The 27,283-nt window shown below is 48.2% G+C and overlaps 1 protein-coding gene across 1 annotated transcript in view; it reads right to left on the bottom strand.

Moving 5' to 3' along the window:
- Nucleotides 1–10,704: 10,704 nt before the first annotated feature.
- LOC119405584 (solute carrier family 4 member 11) overlaps nucleotides 10,705–27,283 on the bottom strand; it is a 53,296-nt gene continuing 36,717 nt past the window's right edge. Inside the window, exons 9-14 of the mRNA XM_037672420.2 lie at nucleotides 24,264–24,377; nucleotides 23,738–23,870; nucleotides 21,629–22,026; nucleotides 18,995–19,486; nucleotides 13,176–13,389; nucleotides 10,705–10,972 (exon numbers count right to left, since the gene is read on the bottom strand). Coding sequence (XP_037528348.1) covers nucleotides 10,906–10,972; nucleotides 13,176–13,389; nucleotides 18,995–19,486; nucleotides 21,629–22,026; nucleotides 23,738–23,870; nucleotides 24,264–24,377 — 1,418 coding nt within the window. The 3' untranslated portion in view covers nucleotides 10,705–10,905. The remainder of the gene's footprint in view (nucleotides 10,973–13,175; nucleotides 13,390–18,994; nucleotides 19,487–21,628; nucleotides 22,027–23,737; nucleotides 23,871–24,263; nucleotides 24,378–27,283) is intronic.

Below are 27,283 nucleotides of genomic sequence, written 5' to 3' on the forward strand. Positions count from 1 at the left end.
TCGCAGAGCAGGAGGAAGCATAGCTACCGTGATGGCGTACTTGTCCTGCTGCGAGACGATGTTACGCAGGGAGAAGCCAGCCTCCATCTTTATAAGCCAGATGGCTGGACATTGCGGCCAGAATTCGGGAAAGTCCGGCGGCAGCAAGATGCAGTGCGGCGTGGTTTCATCCGGTCGCTGCGCCATCGTGACAGGCGTATCAGAGGTCGTTTGACTCGGCGTGAAGGTCCCGTGGAATCTTCTGGAAGGTCATTCCAAGGTCCGGGTCATGGCGGTGCGGTTTGTTCATCACGTCGGGGTCACTAGATGTGGGATGCGGAGTCGTGAAGGACGGATCCCAACATTAAACAAAACGATGTTTATTAACGTAGTAGCAGCAGCAGGGCAAGCATGCCGATGCGCTTCGGAAGGTTAGAGAAACACATGCAACCAAGCTTGGTAGCTTGGGTTATATAGCCAGCAGTGGTGACGTAAGCCTCCGGAAGCGTGTTGTATCGGAAGCGTGTTGCAGGAGGTAGCTGTGTCACGCCGGGCTAATCAGTGACGAGACGGAGGCTGCGTAGGTCTGTGCGCAGTGGTCGCCACACATGTATCTACGTGCCAGCCATCGTCATATTTCACATCGCATTTTGCTATCGCGTACGCGTCGGTACGAGGGATACTTTTGCTCCTCTTATGAGTGCTGGATGAGTGCTAGCGTGCAGTGGCTCTTGGTGTTATCAGTGTACGTTTGATTGTATCACTAACTGCAAAGCGTGAAACATCACCACTACGTGCAGTATTATCCATCAGTTTGTGGTATGGGCATATGTGGCACAGACACAATATGTAGCGAGTTTCAATAAAGTTATGCAACAGGCCATCTGTGTGTCTTCCCTTCAGTTTTCGTTTCTTGCTACACTTTCCCGTACTACACAAATGAGGGGGGGGGGGGAGGGGTAGAGCTCTAGACACACGGGCCTTGCGGTGAGCCAGAAAGGCAACTGAGTTCGAGTGTCTTCAAAGCTCTAGTATGCCATTCCATGGTGGGTTCACCAGCTCTGTGCAGGTTACCTGCGATTACATGCATTGTACCTGCGGGTGCTGGGCGAGCCGGGATCGTTGGCGACGGGAAATGGGCCGTAATAATAGTAATAGTAATATCTGGCGTTTTACGTGCCAAAACCATGATGTGATTGGGAGGAGCGCCATAGCAGAAGGCTCCGGAAACTTCGACCATCTTGTTTGCTTCAACCTGTACTCTGAGAAAAAAAAAAGGTGTCCTTTGAATCTTTTTTGCTACACATGTGACTCTCACATGTATAACTTTGTTTAGAGAGGCACATTGACTCTTTTTAGGAAAGTCGTGGGATGTATAACTCTCTTTAAAAAGACACGCTAACTCTCTTTAGGAGAGTCGTGCGTCCCACGACTCTGCTAAAGAGAGCCAACGTGACTCTCTAAAGAGAGTTATACATTTGTGAGTCGAATGTGTAGTAAAGAACAGTCCAAGGACGCCTCTTTTTCATAGAGTGTGCCCTGCCATCGAACAGTACATGGGCCTCTAGCATTTCGCCTCCATCGAAATGCGACTGCCGCGGCCGGGACCGAACCCGCGACCTTCGGGTCCGCAGCCGAGGTACCACCTAAGCTGGCGAGTAGCGGCTAGTGCCGAACAATCCGAGGTCGCGTTATCTGCCCGTTTCTAAAATGCGCTGAAGCGAGACGCACGCAATACGCTATGCGTTGACTCGATTGACCTCGGCGCTCTTCGTCGAACAGCGTTACCACGGAGAGTGTTTGCGGTCATCAAGCGAGATTTGTTACTCCCTGAGAGTCTGCACTGGGCCCTGTGCCTAAGAACATAATTTGTAAGTCAATGTTTACTGTTATATGCACGGCCGATAAAACTGGGAAGTTCAACTACTCCTAGTTAGTTGTCCTTACTATTTATTAAAGGGCCCCTCACCAGGTGTGACAATTTTGAGCTAACGAGCGCAATGCATACACTGGGTGTTCACGATCACGTCTGCCAAAATTTGCAACGCTACGCGCCGCGCAAATGGGTCAAATTTCAAGCTGAACGCTCCTTGCCCTTCCTCTCGCGGGCGCGTGCTTTAGAGAATTAGGGGATGACGTACATGAGAAAATGGCCCTACGTAGATGGTAGTGCTGTGACGTTGCTCCTCTACGTAGACGACTGTGTTCTGACGTCGCCAACAGTAGCACGTGACACTGCGATAATTATTTGACACGACATCAGCAGTTTGTGTAATTTGTTGCTTGAATAGATTAAGTTGAGAGAAATAATGAGACACACAAAGAGAATCTGTGCGTCTTTTACATTCTTTTTCGTGAATTGCAGCGAGATGCGGGGCTAATGTGCCTCCCTTTCCCATGCGTTCGTGTCCCCGCGGTTGGCGCATCGAGCAGACGCCATCCCTGGAAAAGAAAATAATGTTCTGGCGCGTTCGAGCACTCATTATGCTCATTTATTCTACCGCGTCCAAGTAAACGTTAATGCGGCACTGGCTCATGATACGGCCACTCTCGTGCCCGCACAAATGTCGCAACTTTCATGCCCGTCCCCAGAAACGGGCAGTACACCACAGAGAACGCCGACACAACGCCCACGGCCGCTACATAAAAAAAAAGAGGTAGCGGCCGTGCAACGCCGCTCGCGTGCTCGGGCTGGCTCGGGCACGTCATGCGCACGTGACCATGCATGCGCATGACGTGTTCATGCGTATGTGTCAAGTGAAGAGGGCAGGGAAAGGATTTGGCTTGCGAAGGCTACACGGGGCGAGTGGCAAGGGTTTGAAACTCGCCCCCTTGCATCATATGGTTTCGCGCCGTTACGAATTATTGTTTTTCTCAGCTCGCAATGAACCGATTTGAAAAATTCTTGCTACATACTGCTCTTCATTCGGCACACAACAGCTTCCAGCGTCTAACTAAAATTTGCTATGTGGCCTGATGAGGGGCCCTTTAAGACGAAAACCTTCCATGCATCATCAAAGGCGAGCATTAACCGGTGTCCCGCGTCGGCGGCGTCAGCACGAGTGATGCAAGAAATCATCATCACGTCATGACGTCACAAGTGGCCAAAATATGGGACGTCTTCATGACGTCTCATCATGTGACGTCACATAATGACGTCATCACACAGCATCATCGCTTGCTCAAAACTGGCCCGATCACGGAGGCAGTGCAAAAACTGGTGAGGTGCCTCCGATCCTGGAGGCAGTGCAAAAATTGGGGGACCCTTAAGCTTCGCCTTTAGGAGTTGAACGCGTAGCGAAATCCGGCCCCTAGTGCGCACTTCAACCACTAACCGCTAAGTGAATACTTATTAATGTGTGTTGTTACACACACACGCACACAGACACACACGCGCGCGCGCGCGGTGTATCTATGGTAATGGTACAGGTTTTCGATCTAAAGCACTTCCCTGTGCTAGAACGGCGGAACGATATAGGCTCTGCTGTAGTCGTGAAATGTTTCTCACAACGCCTCAAAGATGGCAGCACATTATCTGTTTGCTGTTCCTTGATATGGACATAGTTGTCCATTTTTGGAGCTGTTTGCAAGTTTGTGTGTGTTTGTTTTTAGCGGCGATGGGTGCACTATCACGGCTTGGCGTCTCATGGCGTCGCGCAAAAAACGTAGTTTGATGGCTTCGCCACTGCGCCTACAAATCGTCGAATGGGCTCATTTTCATCGTTACACCTGCCAAACAACATACCTTAAGGAGACTAATTCCACTACATGGCATTTATGTAGTTTTTTTTTCTGAAGCAGCTTCAAGTAACATCGTGGCTTCGTTGTAGGACATCTGCTTGCCACGCAAACGGCCCGGGTTCGATCCTCAATGTGACCGGAGATATTTAAAGACGATAGTCTTTCTTGGGATACTTAAACTGAGAAATTTTGGTCTGTCTGTCTTTCTGTTTGTCGGCACGTCACTCGATTCAGCCACTAGGCCAAAGTTGAACCACTTGCCCAAGGGCCAGCCATCTTGAACGGCTGACTAGGTTCATACTTGTGTACATTGTCGATCAAAAAGCAAACATTACGCATATCTGAGGCGCAACATCACTAGTTAAGTATTAGGTGGTGTGTTCCTTTAATAGAAAATACATACATACGTAATTCTAAAGGCCCTAGTTTCTTAAGCTGCGCTGAAAATGCGACTGCGCTGAAACTTGCCTTCCTCCGTGCCCTCTGCACGAGCTCATTGTTGTGTTTCGGTTTTGGTTCTGTATTGCACTGTACGAATGCCATGGGGCTCCGCTCTGGCATTCCTGTTTTACCCAGGCGACGTGTAAATAAAAGTGTGTGGAGAGTACTCGTTGAGTGCGGACGTTGCTTCGGCGCTTCGCGCCAAACCGCGTGTTCGGGGTGGCTGGCGTCCCCGCCGGTCGCGTTGGTCACCGCCGGTCTTCGCCTGCTGCTGCGCCGGGACTACTTGCCCGCAACACAGCACTCATGTTTCCCGACATATTGCCAGATGGCGTTCATATCTCACGCAGCGTCTCTTCTATCGTCTTTAGACGACATTTGCAGCGAAGCACGCAGATACGCGGCCAATTTTTATTGTTTATTTTATTTGCATATTTCTCAATTTTTTCGGTCACGGACGATTTTTCGCTCACGAACGACGCGGTCACCGAAACGAGCTCTCTGACGCTATCGCGTTAAAGCCACGTTAGGTGCTGAAACCTTTCGGTGGGTAGCGCGGTAGGATCAATACATCGACTGAAAAGAAGAAGATGGCTTTCGCCTTCGAGTCGTCTTAGGTGAATGCATAAGAGACCCTGTGAATTTTTCGTCATTGTCATAATCATTACTATTTATGATGTCTTTCGGAGCAGTACAGCGACCTTTTCTATCAGCTTCCAGTTTCTCAATGTCGCGACTGTGTGAAGTACCAAATTTGGTAAATATAGCAACGCTGCAAATTTTTCGACTTTAATATTTCTGCTATATCAGGCATAGGCGTGGAGTATTTATCACGACCGCAGCGCCACATGTGTTCAACATGGTTAATCGGTGACGCAAGATGGCGTACCGCTCTCCAGCTAATATGAGCTATAACGTCGCGTCATTCTTGCGTTAGCTTGCGTGCGTGCGTGTGTGTGTGTGTGTGTGTGTGTGTGTGTGTGTGTGTGCGTGTGTGTGTGTGTGTGTGTGTGTGTGTGTGTGTGTGTGTGTGTGTGTGTGTGTGTGTGTGTGTGTGTGTGTGTGTGTGTGTGTGTGATGTTGGAGCCTGTGTATTAACGCCCTATTAAGGCCTTAAAACACATTAAAGTGGTCTGTTATGATCTTACATGCCTCATGAAACGCGAAGAGTGACCGTCGGCGCCGGCGGCGTCAACGTGAGTGATGCGAAAAATCATCGCGTGATGACGTTTCTTCATGACGTCATCATGATGCAATAGGTCGGCAAATCTTGTGACGCCACCGTGGCGTCATCGTGACGTTACATGGCGTAACATCACATGACCACATCATCGCGAAAGAAGTCGCCTGGTCAAAGGTGGGCAGATCCCGGAGGCGCTGCAATACCACGTCTGGTGTATCAGTAGAATATTTTGCCTTAGAATAGCCTTAGGCAAATGCAGAAGGGAGCGTGTGAAATCATAATCCGTAAGTGTAGCCGCCACTGCCCAGCGTTCTAGGCGTCCGATTTATACGTGGCCCATATATATATATATATATATATATATATATATATATATATATATATATATATATATATATATATATATATATATGTAGATATGGTTCAATGCGCCAGTTCTTCTCGAGTAATGGGTATAATACAACGGAGGCGTTGTCAACAGTGATATAAATATTTATTTCCCAACAGTTTCGGGAGGGGGCCTCCCTTCCTCGGGGGATGAGTTAAAACTGACGTCGAAGTTCGGTCTTGCTTCCTGCCGCGTCCCTCTCGCCTTCAAGGACATTTCAAAGAGTGGGGGAGACAGATTACGAGAAAAAGAAAAAAGGAAAAAAGAAGAAAGGAGAGAGAAGAACACCGACGAAGTCAGAAAACGAGACGAGGAAACGAAAAAAAAAAAAGGAAACGTTAACTGTGTATGCCATGAAGTCGTTAAAGTTGTTTGTCGGTTCGCGTCGGGCGCAGGGCCACCCAAAATTGTTGTCGCGGAGGGCAGGATGACGCACCTGAGGGAAGTCTGTCCCTTTAATGGGTCGGCATACCGCCTTTCATCTCCGCCCGCTCCTTGTGAATAGGTTCCAAGTGGTAGAGGAGCGTAAGCACTTCACATTGTACACGTAGTGAAAAAAATAAACAAAAAAAAGAAAAGCAAGAAAGTAAGAAAGTAAACGACACTGCACACGTACGAGCCAGTCAAGAAACAGGCATGGTCCCAATTATGATTCCGTGTTGCCAAATTCATTTTGGCTTATCTCTCGGAGGCAGGAGAGACTTCCAGGGTCCCTGGAAGACAGGATAAAGGTATAAGCTTCTAAAAAACTGCTTATTGGTCGACTTTTCGATCAGAGACTGATCTTCTGTAGTAGTAGTATTCAGTAGTAGTAGTAGTTCAGTAGTAGTAGTAGTTCAGTAGTAGTATGCACACGTTAGTTTTTCTTTGTCGCGATATATACTTCCCCTTAAGAACACATGGTAGGGTAAAATTTTCAAAAAAATCGAAATTTGCTCTTCTTTCTTGTTTGGAATGATAAGACCTTCCTTCACAACATCCAATGCACCACCAATAAGCTAGTGCACTTGACACTGCGTGGGTGTGGAAGCCAACTTCTTGATGAAGATCGGTCTCCGATCGAAACGTCGACCAATAAACAGTTTTTAGAAGCGTATACCTTTTTCTTTTTTCTATTTATTTTACGGCAACCGATGACAGACTCTTCATAATCTACGTTATATATATATACATATATATATATATATATATATATATATATATATATATATATATATATATATATATATATATATATATATATATAATATATGCGCATTTACTGGAAGACTAATTCATTTAACTATTCCGCTCTTCCAAGCGCCATTCGCCTGTGGTATGACCTTCCTAACAACATAACTTCCGTAAGTAACCAAGATAACTTCAAGCATCTACTTACCACAAATTTGTTAAAATAATGCTTTATACCATACCTATTACATTGTCCTTTTCATAGCCTTATTGTTATTTGTGAGCAATTTTACATTAAATGTTATTTTAGTAGCAGTGTTATGTCGTGTTCGTTTTTTATATTGCTCGTATTTTCATGTGCCACATTTTGTTGTGTATATGCGCTGTCGTGATTGAAAGTATTTTTTCCTTGTATCTCTTTATTGTATAACGCAATGCTCACTACGTTCCCGCACATGTTTCTGTAATATTTTTTTCTGTTCTTATGTATTTCTTGAGTATTTATACGCGCTCATTTTGTACACTGTTCAAACGTAACATTTCTTTTTTGGATTACCCCCCTTACGCAATGTCTCCAGGGGCCTGAAAGGCACTTTTAAATAAATAAATAAATATATTCACCGATGCCACCGAAATCCTCGTGAAACACGAGAAAGCTAGTGCAATTGACACTGCGTGGGTGTTGAAGTCAACTTGGTGCCAGAACCCACGAAGGGTAATGCAGTGAAGACGCAACATAAATCCTGGATGGGGTAGAACAGTTATTGTTAAAGCGTGTGATTGTAATGTTTTGTACAACTCCAGTTCTCGGGTTAACGGCATTTCTTTAAGACCCCCCCCCTCCTTTAGGAGGTGGTGCGTTAGGGGCGGATATGCAAAACGTTCATAGTTGTACGCACACGTTAGTTTTTCCTCGTCGCGACATGTACTTGCCCTTAAGAACACAGGGTAGGGTAAAAGTTTTCAAAAAATCGAAATTTGTTTTTTTTTTTTGTTTGGAACGATAAGACCTTCCTTCACAACGTCCAATGCACCACACATTTTTCCCCCATTTCGATTGAGCCACGAGGACCAGGTTTTCGAGGCCAACTGACGGACAGCCACGCCCCCTTTTCTCAGGCCGTGCATAACCAGAGCTTTGTGCCTTAAGTCAATTTTTTTTAAGAAACCGAAACTGCTAGTTTCTCTGAGCTTAGCAGGTTTTTAAAAAAGTAGTCTGGCTACATAAAGGCACACGGTGCAGTCTTTTTTTTATATTGTACACGCGTGGCATTTACCGAGTCCACTTGCCCTTGTGAGCGTGAGACACCCATGGAGACGTCATTCTGCGCACTTATTTTGAGTTTCGTTGCACATTTCTTGATTATGTTGCGTCGGCAAAAGATGTTCTCGTGTTAACAAAGACCCAGAAACTCTTTAAAACGCGCAGTATAATTAGAAATGGACATGCTTCGGCTACTAACAGAAACGAGACCGGAGGCACCCGTGCGAACACTTCAGCAAGTAAGTTTTCTCCCGATTCCGCGTCGCCGCAAGTACAGAGTATTACCTGTAGTAAAAATGGCTACCCTTTGATTGATGTGGCGCTTCCACAAAGCGCGATTACGAGTGTGTGTCTTCATACAGTGCGGAGGAACCATGGCACATGTAGAGAACGCCATGGAATGTGTTCCTTGGAATAGAAACCCTCAGAACTGCCAACATTGAAACTGTTCTAAGGTTCCACAATGCCTGTATTGTCCGAGTGAACGTTCTCAAGGTCGTTTGGCATATCACCAAACGTAACGTTGTGATATGGTTGGGTGAGAAAAAGCTGATTGGTGTGATGGCTATATGGCTAGTGGCTATTAATTAAATCATTCAGTGCATTTTCTTCTTGAAAGAATTTGAAATAAACTTGTGTTTTATCTGACTTCCAAAATATCGAAATCAAATCTTTTGTTGCGTTTGCCGTATTATCAGAACAACCTCGAAAAGACAGAAGGCTGATTTTTTACTAGAAAAAGCTAAACACCAATACAAAGCTAAGCTAGAATGGTGCAACTATGCAAAATAGGTGTCACTTTCGGCAATTTTATTTTTAAATATGGCAAATATTAATTGTTTTGGTAAATAAATTGCAAGAATGTCAGCACCTGAAATACAGTTGTGACTCTAGCTCCATTGCAAGCACAGACGCTGATGAATATAATGAAACAAACCTTAATACTTTATAGCACCTGAATTTAATCTGAATATATAGCAGTTTCCGAGAAAATGGGTCTCAGAGAAGCCTTAAGATAGGAGGTATAACGCCTACGCTGTGCCCTTAAGACATATTGATTTCTGTGTATCTGTATCAAATGTGTTCTGTAAGGCCAGTGTTGCGTATAAAGCGAACCAGTATGTGTCTTGTAGAATCTGTTATGTGTCCTGAGGTCGCTTCACTGTAGCGAAGGCCGGCATCCGGTAGTTGGCGAGAGCGTTTTGATTGTAACTCTTGACATGCCCGTAGTAGCTGGTATGCTCCACTGGAACAGAGCAGTACGGACACGTAGCATCCAGTGTTAAGTGCGGACAGTTCCATGTTGAGATGACAACCGTTGTAAGGGCCACCCCTGACCGAATCCTCCTAAGCACGACTTCCTCCTCAATAGTAAGTTGGAGAGGGAGTGAACAAACACATGGTGGGATAACAGCGTCTGCATGCGCGACAAGTAATGTGGTACATTATACAGAAGCAAGGTCGCGCGAATAATGGCGGCAGTGGTGCCGTGTGCAAGGTGTTTCCGTTCGGACGCTTCACGTGGAAAGGAGGACGGGGAGAGGGTAGCAGTGCGGCAGCGTGGCCTGGCGACGTGCAAGTTACTCCTGGTGCGATGAGATAGGCTGGCTGGAGGGGCGTTGATGTCTAGGCTGTCGCGCATACTGTTACAAAGCTTATGAAACAGGCTCAGAGTGGCGATGCGGCGGCAGTCTGCAAGGGCCAACAGTGACGTTTTTTTCTTGGGGATTATGCAGTCGTATGGTAGAAAATGATGGATGTTAGCCCAGTTGTATATTGTATTTGGCGCGTATTTGTTATGTTCTGGTGTTACTGGGAGAAAGCTGTATTAGACGTAATTTTCTGAAACCGTGTGTTCTGTGTTCGACCCCTCTAAGAGTGAAGGAGTAGCCGGCGCCTTATTTTTACGCCAAGGCCTCCTTATGTCATGTCAATAACACGAAAAATGAGTCGCTGTGACACGGTTTTTCGCCGTTGTAGCTCCTTGACCAGAACAGCGTAGTTGTGCTGATGCTTAAAGCTGCACACAGCTAACATAAGCTAAAAAAAAGAAACATTCAGCAATGCAGCGAAAATTAAAACGAAAGAGAGAATCAAAATATTTGCAGATTCTTTGCGCATTTGTTAACCTGAGTTCGGTTCAGCAGAGAGGAAAAATATGCGCCTTGTCCACTCGAATGCGGAATGTAGACTGGTGTTTATTGAACAGTCAAAACGGGTCCACCGAATGCGGGGAAAATGCATTTCATCTTTGAGGGAGCGAGTGAATGGGAAAGGGTCCAAGTACAACGACCCCGAAACCGAGTGTAAATTAAGTGCAGACAAATGGAGCGGGGAAGCTGCCGAAGAATGCCTGGCTGTCACTTTCGTGACAGAACCAACGACTGGCATTCAGGCGGGCCGTCGATACAGCACCTTCCGGTCCGTACGATCCGGCCATTGCATATTATCTGCAGGAGCAGTCCTTTATATGCACTCGCTCACGCTTTAATCGAAGCTCGTGAACAGTTTTTTGGCTCTGCGCGCACGTCATGAAACCGCCGTGCGTCGGTTTACGTCCGGTCATCGTTCAGCCCAACGCTGGTCTTTGAAGCTGCAGCACTGTCTAGAGGCTCGAGAATCTTCACGAAGAGGCCATCGCTAGGGGCACCACACTTGAGTGTTCGAGGCCTTTCTGATTACAGATAGCTTGATACCGACACGCTGCCATGACAGCGGAAGAATGCGTTGGGTATGGTCCTATTGGTGCTTGCCATCCAGCGCTGCCAGATATCTTCGATCGATGAAGAGGGTGATGACTTTATGCCTGCGTAGGAAGTGCAAAGAAAAGTTGACTCATTAAGGAGCACATATTTTTCTTGCAGCTGTGCCTACCACAATATTGAATATATTCATATTACAACGCCTTTAGTCTACACCTCGGCTCTAAGTGACACTCTGCTAATACCTAACATCCCTGCGATAGAAAGCGCAAGGGCTGAAATTAAGCGCAGAACTGTGCCTGCCTTCACGAGATCGCCCCCAATCAATGCTGGATTAAAGCGACGGTTATCTGGCGCTTGGCTTCACGAGATGGAATAACATGCTTAACCCTTTGTATCCCACAACCGATCTAGTTGCGCCCGCAAATAGTTTTTCCGTGTATGCAATAACTATACATACGGAAGTGCGAATAAACCGAAGACCTGGAAAACTTACCTTTAGTTCTAGACGAAAACTAGCGTCCACATAAGTGGACGCTGGGAGCGCAAGTTACACTAGGTCCATCATCTTTCTTCATCGTAGACGGGAACTTTACTTGCCGACAGCACTGCTTCGCCGCATTAATCATTGTCACCGTCACTACTTACCAATAATTAACGCCCTCATCATCAGTTCAACGTGATCATTACTATCATCATCATCACAAACGTTCACGTGGCCGCTTGCTAACGGCTCTGATTCAACACTTTCAACAGTATCGTTCGTTACCGCCATCATCAGTGCGTTAATCCTCATGTTCGACGCTTTCGTCATCACCATCATTATCACCATTTAAGACCCATTCGCTTGCCCACTGCTCTACTTCAACGTGTTAGTCATCTTCTTTATCTTCGTTGATCGTCATTACCAATACTTTCATGCTTACGTTGAAACTGAATGCTTTCATCATCTGCAGTAGCATTGTTCAAGAGGTCACTGTTTGCTGATGGTTCTGCTTAAATGCGCTAATTATCGGTGCTCGCCAAATCGGAACGTTCGCTTCCGCTAGTCGGCTCGAAAGTTATGGCACGTAGGTCTTCGTCGCTTAATCCACGTCCCGAATAAAGCAAGTAAATCCTAAACGTAACTTCTAAAAGGCGTATTTAGCTATATTACAGGTAGTGTTTTGTGTATGGCCGCACGGCAAAGAAGCGGGCCTTACTACCATGCGGCGCTCTATCAGCTTCTTACACGAACTCCGCATGCCTGGCGTCCACAAACGTGGGCGCCGCAGCGACAACTCAACTTACAAAACACTGGTTGCTCATAGTGCAACAAAACTCACACAAAAACAAGATAAACCCTTAACTTTCTCAAGTAAACCCAAATAACTCTAAAAACTCTTACGAAATTAGAGTGAACTTATAAAAAAATGCAGGCATACACCTCTATAGGCGACTTGAGAAGAGTGCCATTGCTCTGTGCGCACTTACGGCTGTTTGTTCACAGAAGTGGACACATATAGATGTTTTTTTATGAAATGCTGAAGTAATGCCAACATTTAAAAACAATTTATAGGCAGTGCGTTGGTTCGCCTGATCCCACTTCACTGATATGTTTTGTCCACATACGTGGGTGGACGCTAGGATACAACGGGTTAAAACACCCGGTGGGTAACGTGCCCAAAAGCAACAAATGTTCGTGAAGCACTAGGTTAAATGATCACCGGAGCGAGCTTAAAGCATGAGCCACTTCAGTGATCAAGGCCGAAACGTCAATCACTTTAACAACATGCTGTGCCAGTATGAAATCATCAATACGAAACGACGTCACACAACACACAGTTTCTTACCGTCATCGTGTCGGTTCAACAATACTACACACTATAAATGATTTTACTCTTTTTATACATGTGAGAGTCACTTGTGTAGCACTCCCTTTAGAGAGGCACGTTGACTCTCTTTAGGAGAGTCATTGGACGCACGACTTTTCAAAAGAGAGTCAATTCATGGCTCTCCTAAAGAGAGTCAATGTGCCCCTCTAAATGGAGTGCCACACATGTGACTCTCACATGTATGAAGTAAGAGTCAAATGACACCTTTTTTTTAGTGTATACATGACTCGCCTACCTGGCCGACGATAAACGCTTCTGATCTTTGATAAGAGTCGGCATTTTGTTTAGGCTGTTGCTAATGTGAGCGAATTTCCCACCAGATAAAGTACAGACTGGTTTCATGCAACGATGGAATATATTCCACACGTGACCGCAATGTCCAACGTGTAAAAATCGTGCTGGGTTAGCAGGTTAGTGAGCGTCCAGCACTAACCTGAGCGGCAAGAGTAACAGTATGATGACAGGGAAGACCATTTGGACGTAGGGCCAGGGCGCGAATCCAAAGAAGCACAGCACCCCAAGTTGCACAGCCTGACAGATGGTGAAGCAGTGTATCTTTCGTTGTGGGCAGCGCCGGATGTAATGGTTTGGAGGGTATGCCGCCTGCTCCGTGAAAAATAGTGTGACGCGCTCGAACATTTGGTTACCTGAAAAAAAATGCGAACTCACCTTGTAGAAGAGTTCAGCAGTAACGTGAAGCTTAGACATTCTAGATGTTAAACCTCTATCACGCTTTGTAACAACTTGGAGGACGCTTGAGCTTCGCCTTCTACACTATAACGCGATAGCGTGACCATGCCCGCCCCGTGCGCATCGCCTTGACAATTGCCTGAACCATGCCGTAAGGAAATGAACGATTGTACGCGTAACATTGGCCGTTTCAAAACTATCCTAGAATGCCTACTGCAAGTACAGTTGTTGAGTGCCCACTATGTACTTGCACTATGTACAGCAGGCGAACCTACGCAGCTGCTCGCTTCGCTGCTGATCATGATTAAGTAAGTCTGAGTGCTTTGTAATGGGTGCGACTTAACACGACCACTCGTTGCGCAATTCACATGTTTTGACGCCTGGCGCGATTCTACGCTTCTGCCACGCAATATTACATGCTCTGTGGAGACTCCTTCCATTACATGACATTGTGTTTTTTCGAAGCAGTATCAAGCAATATCGTGGCTCCGTGGTTGACCATCTGCTTCCCACGCTGACGGTATAGGTTCGATTCTCACTCGAACCGAGCGCAAGTCGCCTATTCCCACTGTGGCTGTCCTCCCTTTCAGAAAAGCTCTTAAGTAGTTATACACCTTTTCTCCGCAGTTATAGACGTTCAGGTGTTGCAGTATGGCTTCGTGCGACACGTTGTCAAAAGCCCCTTTCACGTCCAGTGCGAGGATGGCTCTCTGGGTGTGCGTGTCCAATTTGTCCATGACTTTTTCCTTGATCTGTAGTAAGACGTCTTGCGTGGACAGGTGAGCTCTAAATCCGAACATGGTTTTAGGGACATGTCCGCTGTCCTCGAGATATTCGATCAGACGGTTGTGCACCATGTGCCGAGGGGTACGCCACAAGGCTCCATTATCTCTCCAATGCTATTCAATCTGGCGATGAGCGCTTTACCAAAGGAACTCAAAGAAATAAAAGGGATTGGCCATGCAATACATGCTGACGATCTCACCATCTGGACTACGGGAGGATCCACAGGCCAACAGCAAGATGCTCTGCAAGAAGCGGTTGACAGAACAGAAAGATACCTGGAAGCATGTGGACTGACGTGCGCACCAGAAAAGTCTGAGCTCCTAGTGCTAAGAAAGCGCACAAGAGGCCGACAACCGCAGCAGACACGAAACCCGGAACTGAAGGTAGCAGGCGTCATAATTCCTCAGGTTTCAACGCTTCGTATCCTGGGACTCCTGATTCAAAAGGACAGGGCCGGTGGAGCAGAGTTAGAAAGGATTCAGAAAACCGTGCAACAAGTAAGTCATCTGATCAAAAGAGTGACTAGCAAAAGTCACGGACTCAAAGAAGAAGATTGCATGAAAATTATACAAGCGCTAATCACAAGCATTATCACTTACGGGACTCCATACGTAGACATGAAGAACAGTCAACGGACTAAAATAAACACTCTAATCAGAAAAGCCCACAAGATTGCAATGGGCCTGTCGCCATCCACATCCACGAAAAAGTTGCTTAAGATGGGAGTGCACAACGCATGGGAAGAGCTCGTGGAAGCGCACAATGTCAACCAGCTGGAAAGTCTGCAGCTGACGAATACTGGTAGAGCCCTACTTCAAGATCTGGGTTATCAAGTCGAAGATGGCATGCACGTTCCTCATCGTATCCCGCACGAGATCAGAAACAACCTACACGTAAGCAATATACCAAGAAACATGCATCCTGAGTACGACAAGGGAAGAAGACACGCTAGGATACAACTGCTAAAGGAAACACTAAAACGCACCAACACCAATGAAGAAGACGTGAGGTACACGGACGCAGCGGCTTACATTACGAATGACCGTTTTGCAATCAGCGTGCTCGACGAAAACGGTAATGAACTGACAGCAACATCCATACGTGCCAAGGACGCAAGTACAGCGGAAGAGTTGGGCATAGCCCTAGGCATCGCTACATGCAAGAAGACAAGGGTTACCGTGATCACGGATTCGCAAGAAGCGTGCAGAAGGTACATGAACAGAAGGATCGGAAAGGCAGCACTCCATGTATTGAAGTGCACGAACGTGGAAGAAACCACCATCCTCTGGACACCGGGACACGAGTCTCTTGCGGGGAACCAGGCGGCGCACGCTGCGGCTCGAGATCATGCACGCCGAGCCATCTCCGACACGCAGAGAACACGTACCGACGGCTGTCACAACGAGGATGAACGCATGCCGAAGAAGTATTCAGACATTTTGGCGCATTACCGGAAGCAGAAGATGCGGTACCCGCCGGCACACGAGAGTCTGAGTAGGCAGCAAGCGGTGACCTGGAGAAGACTCCAGGCCAGAACTTACCCGCACGGAACATTGATGCACGCAATGTATCCAGGGACCTACAGGCGGGATTGCAAGTTTTGCCCACCGGACACGCGCAACACCCTGCGCCACATGGTGCTGGAGTGCACGAACAATCCGGACGTACCACCACCGTCCCCCCCAAGCGAAAACGAGGAGGAAGGAGCGAATGCAGAGCAGGAATTAGAAGAACAGTGGGAGGCTCTGCTGGTGACGCAAGACCCTGCCAACCAGCTACGATTGGGGAATAGGGCTAAGGCGGCGGCAGCGAGCCATGGCTACCTGGACTGAGGAGGCCACCCACCTTAGGGCTGAAGTACAAAGAGCCTGGTCAAAATAAAGTTCATTTCTCTCTCACTCGAGCCGAACATTTTATTTGCATCTTTCGATTTTTCGGTCACGGACAAGATGATCTTCCGTTCACAGCCAACGATGCCGACACCAACACCGGAATTTCGGCGAAATGAGCTCTTTAACGCTATCGCATTAAAACATCGCACTCCGTATCTGGCCATGTAGAGCATGTCTGGCCATACTGAGTTATATATGAGACATATATAAATATTTATTTTCAGCACATGTATTTTTTTTCTTTGGTGTGAGAGAAAAATGACGTAATAATTTCCTGGGGTGATACGTGCCGAAACTACGATATGATTTTGAAGCACGCTGTGGTGAAGTGCTCCGAAAATCGACCATCTGGCGTTCTTTAACGTCCACTGACATCCAACAATACACGGGCCAGTAGCATTTAGCCTCCATGTAAATGTGACCGCCGCAGCCCGGATCGAACCCACGACATTAAGGTCGGCAGCCGAGCACCTTAACAACTGTACCAACGCGACGGACAGAGAAAATAACATGAGACGCAATAAACTAGTGTGTTAGGTTAGGTTAGGTTAGGTCGTACTGAAGAGGGCGTACTGAAGAGGCTCGTAAGAATTTGGTTGGTAACAACTTTATTGATGGTCCGGCAGAGCTTTCGCCGACTGGGCTTTAGGTCTCCCACGTGGGGACGTCGAGGCCTTGCCTCACCGCCGCCTCGCGGGCCTGCTGGACAGCCCAAAGTTGGTCGCCGAGGCTGGGGCTGCGCAAGGCAGCGGCCCACCGCGGCGGAAGGGTTCCGGAGTTAGCACCTAGCGGGTTTTTGTCACAGTCCCAGAGCATGTGATTTAATGTGGCGACCTCAGTGTGGCAGACCTTGCATATATTTGTCGGGTATGTATATGGGTACAGTCTGTTACACTGTGCGGGGTTGGGGTACGTGTGCGTCTGCAGTTGTCTGAGGGCCGCCGCTTTCGTCCTGTTCAGCTTGTCGCTGGGCGGAGGAAAGGTTCGGCGGGCCAGGTAGAAGGCCTTGGTAATTTCATTATAGCTGGTCAAGCGGTGTTTGGTGTTGCCCCATAGACGACGGTCGCCGGTGCGGTTTGTGAACTCGCGCGCCTTGGCGTGTGCCGTCTCGTTTAGGTTGCGTTGAGTCTCTGATACCTCTCCCATGTGAGCCGGAAACCAGATGAGCCTGGTCTGACATTCTACCGCTCGATGGACTTGGCTATTGAGTAGGATTCGGGCCGCTCGTCTCGAGATGCTAGCAAAACATTATGACTGAGTGTTTACAAATGTGTCATGGAATGGTAGCGGCTTTGCCAAAATGCTGTAAGTGATGTCCACGCGTGCAGAACTGTTCACAAAGGTTTATCAGTATGGAATGTAGTAAAGCTTTTACAAGCTGATATTTTAGTGCACATCATTAAATAGGACGGCCTCCACACCACAAGGTCACGTTTTCTATGATTTTCCAGTCCGTTTAAAAACTTCTATTCTTGCTTACAATCCCGAATATGACTATAATCCTGACCTTCACCGCATCGTATTGGCAATACGCCAACAGTCCTCCGAATATATTAGTCAATGATCATATTCGTGGTTTTGTAGGAATTTGAATTGTCAAACTAACCTAGAATCTTGAAAATAGTCATTTCTTATATATGACATTGGAATTTATTTAATCCGAGCCACAATGCATGAGCTAACTGTGATTGGACGTACGTACCTAGATCCTTTAGACACGAAAGCTCATATCGCCTTCGTAAAGCTATTTAAGTTGGCGACAAACAATGCTATATTTAGGAAGGGTTGAATACTGTCAATCTTACATGGACAGGCTTTTTTTCTATTTCCTTGGATATTCGACCGATTTGGCGAGCAATATAACCCTGTATGACATTATCTCCGGCACTTCAGCGCTACGCCACATTGCCCGAGGTACTACCACGGATGAGTCTATATTAGAAATTCCAAAAGAAAAAAAAATCTAAGAAAGATTTTTGAAAGGAAAAAATGTCAGCCTAACAACAACAAAAACATTCAAGAACCTTCTGAAAGAAGAAAGCAGACGTATTGCTTGTGCCTTTTTTTTATAAAATCTTCTTTACGAACCCTGAGCTGCAGCTCACATTGTCCTCTCCACCTTGTTACCTTTTAATCCGCGTCGACCGTCAAAGATCAAGTGCCCTTCTGCGAGACCAGCATGTACAGCCAACGTCAAAAGATAATACCACGAGACACACACAAAAAAGCTGAACATTTCCGTTGCTTCGGCAGGCAGCCTTGGATCCTTGTCTAAAACGCGCTAACAACGTATACCGTGCAGTGCGACCGAATATAGTCACAAACTTCAGGGAGATTCAAAGCTTTCTCCCACATTGTGGTCTCTAAACTTTTGACGCGAACTATACTTCCACTCTTACTTTCCTGAGACATCGCCCCGCCACGGTGGTCTACTGGTTATGGCACTCGACTGCTTACCCGAAGGTCGCGGGATCGAATCCCGGCCACGGCGGCTGCATTTTCGATCGAGGCGAAAATGTTTGAGGCCCGTGTACTTAGATTTAGGTGCACGTTAAACAAACCCAGGCGGTCGAAATTTCCGGAGCCCTCCACTACGGCGTCTCTCATAATCATATCCTGGTTTTGGGACGTTAAACCCCAGATATTATTATTATTATTATATTGCTAAAGACATCATTGAGTTCCTCGCTTTCATGGCCAGCAACCCGGATAATTCATCATTCAAGAGTGCTAGCTTGGACTACAGTGACCCCACTCCTCTCAGTAACGCCGCAATGTCATTGAGGATACTTGTATGAAATTTCTCTCAATTTCCCAGCTTATGTAGAAATAGGTTGTCTTATGCTGAAAACTGTTATACCCTAACCAATGAATTGGTACAAACCTATAAGCGACGTCACAGCCATGTACAGGAACAACCCGTCCAGGACAGCGGTGGGAATGTAGGACAGCGGGTACGGGAGCATGAGCAGCGACAGCCCAATGAACAGGCTCGACAGGATGCCGGTGAGCCGAGTCTCCCGAGACCGCACGACGACCTCGTGCACGTGACCCTGGTCGACGCGCTCCTCCAGGTCGGCCAGGCAGCGCGCGTGCAATGGCGAATGCGGCAGCACGCCGTGCATCCAGGGTAGCCCGAAGACCGAGAGGCCAGCGTTGAGCAAACCGACGACCAGCAGGTCCAGGTGGTAGGCGCTGCCCTTGCGCAGCTTGTTGCTCGGGTTGTTCACCATGGCGGCGGAGATGTTCTGGTCCATGAAGAACAGGAGCGACAGCGCGAAGCCCAGGCCCATGGCCCCGAAGATCCCGGACACTGGAAGGGACTCGAACTGCGCCCGTTCGAAGCTGTAGCCCTCGGAGATGCGGAACTGTTCGGCTGGGTTCGGGAGTGAGAAATATTGGAGAAATTTTTACGTACAAATTGGGGATCTTTTTGCTGAGTCCCCGCTCTGCAGTCACCTAAGAAGAGCGCCGAGTCTGCCCCTAACCGTTACTCAGTGAGACTAGTGTAGTCACTTTTATCCAGATTTTTTACCATAGTGGCGGCCTTGGACCCATTATGTTGCATTCCAAGAACTGCTTACTTCCCAAATATACACCCGGAAAGCCGGCGAAAGCAGGGCCATCGTTAAAAGTGAGTCAGCGTTTCTTTGGCGTTTTTTCATCCGTTGCGAAGCTTGGTTTTTTTTCGGACTCGACCACTTGCCTTCCCCGTAATGGAAAACCCGACGCCCGCCTATGAGCACTGACCATCATTGGTTATTGTCTAAGTGAGGGGACGCGTCATATAGTGTTGGCTAATGTAGTCTCAATGACGGCTAAGTTGGCTAAAATGTGGTTGCAGGCTTAAGGTGGCTGTTGGCTAAAGTTGGACACCCGCTGTTAAAACGTTAACACCCGCTGTGCTTAATCTTTCTTTATCTTCTCACAGAATACACGCGAGCCAGTACGGGCAAGAATGATCCGTGTGTCAAGAAACAGGAACACTACAGCACATGATAGGGGAATGTACTTCCAACCAGAAGCGCCCACCACCGCTCCTCACTAACACCACCCTTAATATTGTTACGTGAGTAACGAGTCGCTTGCACTGTAGGCTATTCACAAGATATATTTGCAAGAGCGGTTGCAGCGTAGACCAGTCCGGCTCCGAGCTCGCAGCGAGCGAGCTTCGTCGGGCGCACACGCGCGTCGACAGTATGCATTCCGGCAGCTTACATGTAGCAATATGCTCCCCACCCTATTGCACCCTTTAGAGAGCGATGGGAGATTTTCCTATGCGGCTCGTTACCGGGGCCAGGTGGTGAGAAAATCATATGGATTCCCGTGAAGAGGGGACCACTACCATCCGGCGCATGCACCGAAAAGGCTTACTAAGTTTTTCATTGATACATTTTTTTTCTTTCTTTCTGTCATCGGCGCTTCTGCAGCTGGTCTGCATGGATAACAGCGCTTCTATTTGCTGGTTGAAACGAGGGCACTTGTCAACTCGAAGATGCCATAGACCAAGCTATTAGCCAGTGCGACTAGAGCCCACCTGACAAAGCATTACTCGATGCCGATAACAGGCACTACCTGAAGAACTCCCGCTTCTTTAACAACCTACATTAGTGTACTTTTACGATGCAATTCGTGGGACGTTGAGAATAAAACAAAATACGCCACAATAGCGAGGAGGTCTTTTAAGTACACTCCCCCGAAATTGCTTAAAAAAATAACGCCTCGCTTGTAACACAAAGGCAAAATGTACGCGTCCTTGTGCACATTTGTGTCGAGTTTCTTGGGTTGCTTTGCACGTCAGTCATGCATCATCTGCTCACATTATTTTTGTCCATGCCTCACTTTCTCCGGTTTCTAGCGCAGTTCTAAAAAAACCACGTGGTCACGTATCAACAAGCTCACTCTTGAACTCTCCTTTCCTTTGAGGTCCTTTTTTACCACTGGGCATGCTGTAGAGTCCGGTATTTCAACTACAGGTAGATAGACCGCCTTGGCTGCTTAGCCACTAAGATTTCGCGCTGCTAAGCTAGGCGACGCGGATTTAATGCCCGGCCACGGTTTCCGCCATTTCGATAGGGGGAAATGTAAATGTTCTTTAGGCGCACGCCTCAGAGACCCGTGCAGTAAAAATTAATTCGCTCTATGCTACACGGCGTGCCTCATATTTATGTCGTGGTTTTGGCGCATAAAACCTCAGAAATTTTGACTACGAGCACACAAGGTTCTGTATAACTTGACATAGTGAGAAATCCATGCTGGAAAGACGTTCAAGAGAAACTTGAACTGGTCAGAAATGGTTGCACAGGGAATGGCGCCGGAGGCAACAGTTCAATGGAATTGTCTTCGTGAAGGCAACAACTGCATGACGTTGCTACCTTGACGAATACAACTCCACCCGTCGAAACGTTGGCTTCTGCGGCATTTTCTGCCCAACGATTCCTCATGACTCGACGAAGTTAGATATTGTAGTCTCGGATGCGTGCGACCATCGGGCACAAAGGATCGCAGTAGTACTCACTCTTGACGTCCCTGAACACGAAGGAGCCGACGAAGCTGAACACAACCACGGCCACGGGCAGAGCGTAGTCGGACAGCAGGTTGCGCAAGTACGTATGCAGGTAAGGGGTCTTGTTGAAGTTGTACAGCGTCACGCCCAGCATGCAAGTGCCCAGGGTTAACATGAGGAAGAGAAGGCTCGTGTCCCGCTGGCAGCTTGAGGTCTCCACGAACACCGCATCGTAAGTGCCGCTGGTAACGTTGTTAACGGCTGCGATGGGATAAACACTGCCGGCCGCCGAGACGGTGTCGGCACAGACTGGTGCGAGGTAGTTTTGCAGGAAGTTCTTGTACACGTCTCGGCCGGCGTCTACGCAGAAGGCAATCGTGATGAAGAGGGAGAAGATTTCCTCGGTGGACCTGCGGATCATGGACACTCCTGGCTTTACGCATTTCCTTTATGAGGTAGTTCCACGGCGCTAATGAACTGAGCACGCCATGTAAAGAAAAAAGGTCACACGATCATTTATGGCTTCGGCTAAGATGACTCAAAGGCGAAAGCCATCTTCTTCTGCTCAGACGATCGTTTTGTCCCCCTCCCCAATGGAAGCTTTCTGTACCCCCCGTTGTCTTTCACTGCTTCTACGATGGGTCGCCCCTTTTGACCTATTGAACGAAGATGTGTGATAACGTCATGTGACATCATAGTGGTGTCAGAATGACGTCACAACTATTGTTGTCCGTATATGTTTTCGGATCACATGACTTCTGGATTGTTCGTGTTGACGCCGACGCCGCCGACGGTCTCTTTTCGCATTTGACGACGCATCTAAGGCCTTCACCTTCATTAAATCTGCACAAAGAATGCTTCGATTACATCTACGATCATTGGAGCCTTCTCGAGTAGAATTTCAATCGCGTGTAGCTGTCCTCCGCGGATGCAGACGCCACATAACTTGAACATTCGCGGGGTACAACGAGCAACGTTAACTGAGCCCTCCTATGCCGGACTCTCCACTGCGCCAAGGTAAATTTTGTGGAAATGAGGAATCCACTGACTATGGCCGCACTGAGATGTCGACGCAGTTCCGAATTATATGCAACGGCGCAGCGGCCGCCAGTTGGCATTGCACTCGGAGCAACAGTGGTGAGGCACCGCAACTGAATAGTTTCATGAAATGTAAAACGACTCTCCTCAAGCCAGCATGATTAAGCGCTTACTGAAGCAGACCTGTTGATCTTCAGGAATCGAAATATGGTTTGCTACGTCGAAAAATTTGTAAAGTAGCTTTATAATTTGATGATGAGGTTTGATTGTCATGTGCTCCCTTGTATCGTACAAACGCTATCGTACGAAGAAGGCATGTTTTGAAGGCAGCCAGAGCTTGAAATTGCCTAAGCTGTGTAGCTTGCCTGCCATAGCACAACACATTGATGAGATATGCTTATTTCTAATACGCTCTCATTGTCTTCGTTGTCGGTTGTCCTCGTATAAGCAGCTTACGACCAAGTCCTTTTGCCCTTCGTGAAGGCGCTCTCCAAAAGCAAACAGGGATTTTTATGAGGATGCCACTGCCCCGCGTCATGACTTTTCCTTACACACTTTGTCCAAGAAGTGCTGCAGAGACATCAAAACGCAGAAAGTCATACGACGATAGGTGGCGTTATGCGCAGGCGTGTTGTACTTAGCGTCCTATGTTTTTACCGCTTTTCGGAGGTTCTGAGAACGTCGTGCGAAGAACGTCGTAAAGAGTGGAACAAAGTTTTCACGGCGCGATTTCGCGATGGCGTGTATAAAGGACATAAGATGACGCACGTACCTTTACGGCAAAGGAAAAAGCCTACCATTTCAGATACGCCAAGATGTTTCAGTGCAAGCCAGCGTTACGCCTGGCCGGAGGCGTTTCGGAATGTCCGCTTTTAGGGTTTCCGATAACGCGATATTACGGAGAAGTAAAAAAAAGGGCCGCAGCGGAGCGCAGTAGCAGCTTGTGGCGTCAGGCGCACCCAGCTCTCGTCACTAGCAGTTATGAACTTATAAGGCAGGGCACCTCACGAAGGGCATCTTTGAAGGCTGTACGACTCAGCGCGTCCGACCTGTGTACGCACGGAGGCGGCGGATGCTGCTCACCTGGTGCACCATTTCATGACCTTGCTTGCGTCACAGATGACGTAGACGAACAGAAAGAAGCTGTTCCAGAGACCGACCCAAGCGTACATGGCAGTGAAGTCGAAACCATAGTCCTGACTAATGTCATAGATGACTGCAACAAGAAAGCACCGACTTAGCAACTGAGCACATAAATTCGGAGTAACCTTCACGTATTATCGTAAACACAAATCAGAGACCTTTCAGAATAGCGTGTGGCTGCAGAGGTCACGGTTGTTAGAGTTTTATATCGTTGCTCATGCTGATGTAACGGCTCATTCATTTTCAAAAATGTATAGTTGTTGTTGCACGGAATTTTCAAGCACTAAGCCACGTGCGGTTTCCGATCGCACAAGATCTACTCTTTTTCTTTATCCTTGTGTCTCTGCGCTGCCACCAGCTCGCAAATCCGATGATGAACGAACTAGCCCAAACCAAAGTACTGCTCTAAGCATAGTTTCATTTAGTGTATCGGATCGAGCACTCACGTTGTGGCCATACTGCTTACCTTTAATGTAGAGGCTGAGTGGTGCTGTCGTCATCAGAATAACGAGTGGCTGGCCACTGAAGAGTGCAAAGCCCAGTCCTCCAATGGTCTGGCTGACCATGCACTTTTTAACGTCTGCAATGCACACCGCCGTCGGAAAATCGTTACGTGGTCTATTCAACGTGACGTATTCGCTAGAAGCCTACTGAAGCATTCCTGCAGTATTTTCTTTAAGAACTCACCGATGCTACCCATTCAAAGACAGCTGAGGACTATAAGAAAGTCCAGCTGCCATCGAAAATAATAATTGTTGAGGTTTAACGTCCCGAAACCGTGATATTATTATGAGGGACACCGTATAGAGGACTCCGGAAATTTCAATCACCCGCGGTTGTTTAACGTGCACCTAAATTTAAGCACACGGGCCTCTGACATTTTCAGCTCCATCGAAAATGCGGCCGCCGCGGCCGGGATTCTATGCGGCGACCTTCGGGTCAGCAGTCGAACCGGATAACCACTTGACCACCGTGGCGGTCAACTGCTATCCACTACACAATTCACACGTTAAAGGAATACTGATTGCTAATTCACACGTTCTTCAAAATGTCACTCGAACACTCATGCCATAGTGTGCTTGCTATCTGGTTACGAACGTTCTGACACTGACATTTACGTTCCTTTCTTTTCATATTCTGGAAAAAGTGAGAGCTCATTCAGGCGTTGTGCACCTGTCTGTGGTCCACGTATCAGCTTTCCTTTTATATTATTTTGTTCTCTATCGATTCCCATGAACATTTTGTCGACATCAGCAGTAATAATAATAATAATAATAATAATAATAATAATAATAATAATAATAATAATAATAATAATAATAATAATAATAATAATGTAGCGAAGCGTTGGAAGTCTATGTAATGGGTCGCCCTCTCGGGCGCTCTCTAGTGGGTCGTCCCCTTCGGCCCTTCTCTGACAGCACGCTCCTCGCGCTCAGAGTCCGCGCTCTGTCTTGACTGTCGCCGTTGTGCTTCGTCGACTAGTGCCGTCAATAAACGCCTTTATAATTTGGTGGTGAGTGCTGCGCCGTCCAACCAGCTTCGGTCCGTTCGATGCCCCTGGCGCTTCGATCCCGTACCGTGCCCTCTACCATGCCTCAAGACGCCGCCCAGCAAACGCTTCCCCCTGTACCGACACCATGCTCCGGTTCCCCCCGCATCCGCGACCCTCCTATATTCACCGGCCCGGATGGCACTGACGTGGAGGGCTGGCTCGCGATATACGAGCGCGTGAGCGTACCCAACAAATGGGACGAGGCAGGAAAGCTGAGCAACCTGGTTTTCTACCTCGCGGGTGTGGCCAGCCTGTGGTACAACAACCACGCAACCGATTTCCTCACGTGGTCTGATTTCAAGACTGCCATCATCAACGTGTTTGGCCGACCTGCCGTACGTAAACTGCAAGCCGAACAGCGTTTACGTGAACGAGCTCAGCAGACCGGTGAGTCGTTTACCAGCTACATCGAAGACGTCCTCGACTTGTGCAAGAAGGCCGACGTAACCATGTCTGAGTCTGACAAGATCCGACACGTTATGAAAGGCATCGACGACGATGCCTTCACCATGCTGCTCGCCAAGAACCCTCGTACCGTGACAGAGGTGATCACGCTCTGTCAAAGCTACGAGGAGCTGCGCCGGCAGCGGTTGCTGACCCGTCGACCTCCATCACGCGACGCCGACCTCGCTGGCTTGTCGGCCATTTCTGATCACTCGGGCTTGCTCGCCGCGGTCAAGTCATTTGTACGCGAGGAAATTGCCCGCCAGCTTTCTCTACTGACCTTGCCTCAGTCGAAGCATGTTGAACAGCCGTCGACCACACTGTTGCCTCCCTTACGCCGCGCTATTCAACAGGAAATCGCGGAGGTCATGCCGGAATACCACCAGCCACCTCCGGCGCTTGCGCCACTCAGTTACGCGCAAGTTGTAGCCAGGCCACCCCCAGCGATCCCTGTGTCTGCCCCACATCCTTACGCCGAAGTCGTCGCCAGACCACAGGCCTTCCAGGCGAGTGTGCCAGCTGCGTACGCCGACGTCATTCCTAGGCTACGACTGCAGCCCACCATGCAGTCCTATCAGCCGCCGCCCCGTCCACCGCGTCTTGGGCCATGGATGGGACCCACCTCGGCGAACCGATGGCGCACTTCCGACAACCGCCCCATCTGCTTTGCGTGCGGTTGCGCCGGTCACGTCGCCCGCTATTGCAATCGCGTGCAGTCGCCTCCAGTCGCCTCAACCATGCCAAGCCAGTCGAGCCGCCCGTATTACGATTCACCGCAGCCTATGTCACCGCCGTCTCGCCCAGCGCCCTCTACCCGCCGTTCACCGTCACCACGACGCCGCTCACTGTCCCCGATGCGGCCACGTCTGGTCCCACGCGACCAGGAAAACTAGTCGCAGTCCACGAGGCAAGGGCTGCGACGCGATCGAACTGCGAAAGCCCTCATCGAAGCCCATCGAACGTGATAGACGTGTTTGTAGACGGTGTTCGTGCATATGCCCTTATCGACACTGGAGCCGCTGTATCCGTTATGGACGCAAAGCTTAGCCGAATACTGCGCAAAGTGACGACGCCACTTTCCGGGCTCTCCCTCCGTACAGCCAGCGCCCAACGTATTCACCCTACAGCGGTGTGCACAGCCCGCTTCATGATTAAGGACGCTATGTACGCCGTCGAACTGATCATAATTCCTGCCTGCTCTCACGACGTCATCCTCGGATGGGATTTTCTCTCCCGCCACGACGCCGTCATTCATTGCGCACCAGCCGAAATAGAGCTGTCACCATTCTCTAATTTGACGCCGGAAGACAGTCCATCGGCTGCGAGAAAGGTACTCGTCAAAGACGACATCAAATTGCCTGCAAACTCGTCAACGGCGGTGTCCGTCTACTGCACCAGTCTATCCGACACCGTTGCACTCCTCTCGCCATATGACCGTATTTGCACGAGGAAAGGCTTGCTGGTGCCTTCCGCGACCGTTCAAATCA

This window comes from Rhipicephalus sanguineus, chromosome 9 (genome assembly GCF_013339695.2).
Source record: "Rhipicephalus sanguineus isolate Rsan-2018 chromosome 9, BIME_Rsan_1.4, whole genome shotgun sequence".
Taxonomy (NCBI): Eukaryota; Metazoa; Arthropoda; class Arachnida; order Ixodida; family Ixodidae; genus Rhipicephalus; species Rhipicephalus sanguineus.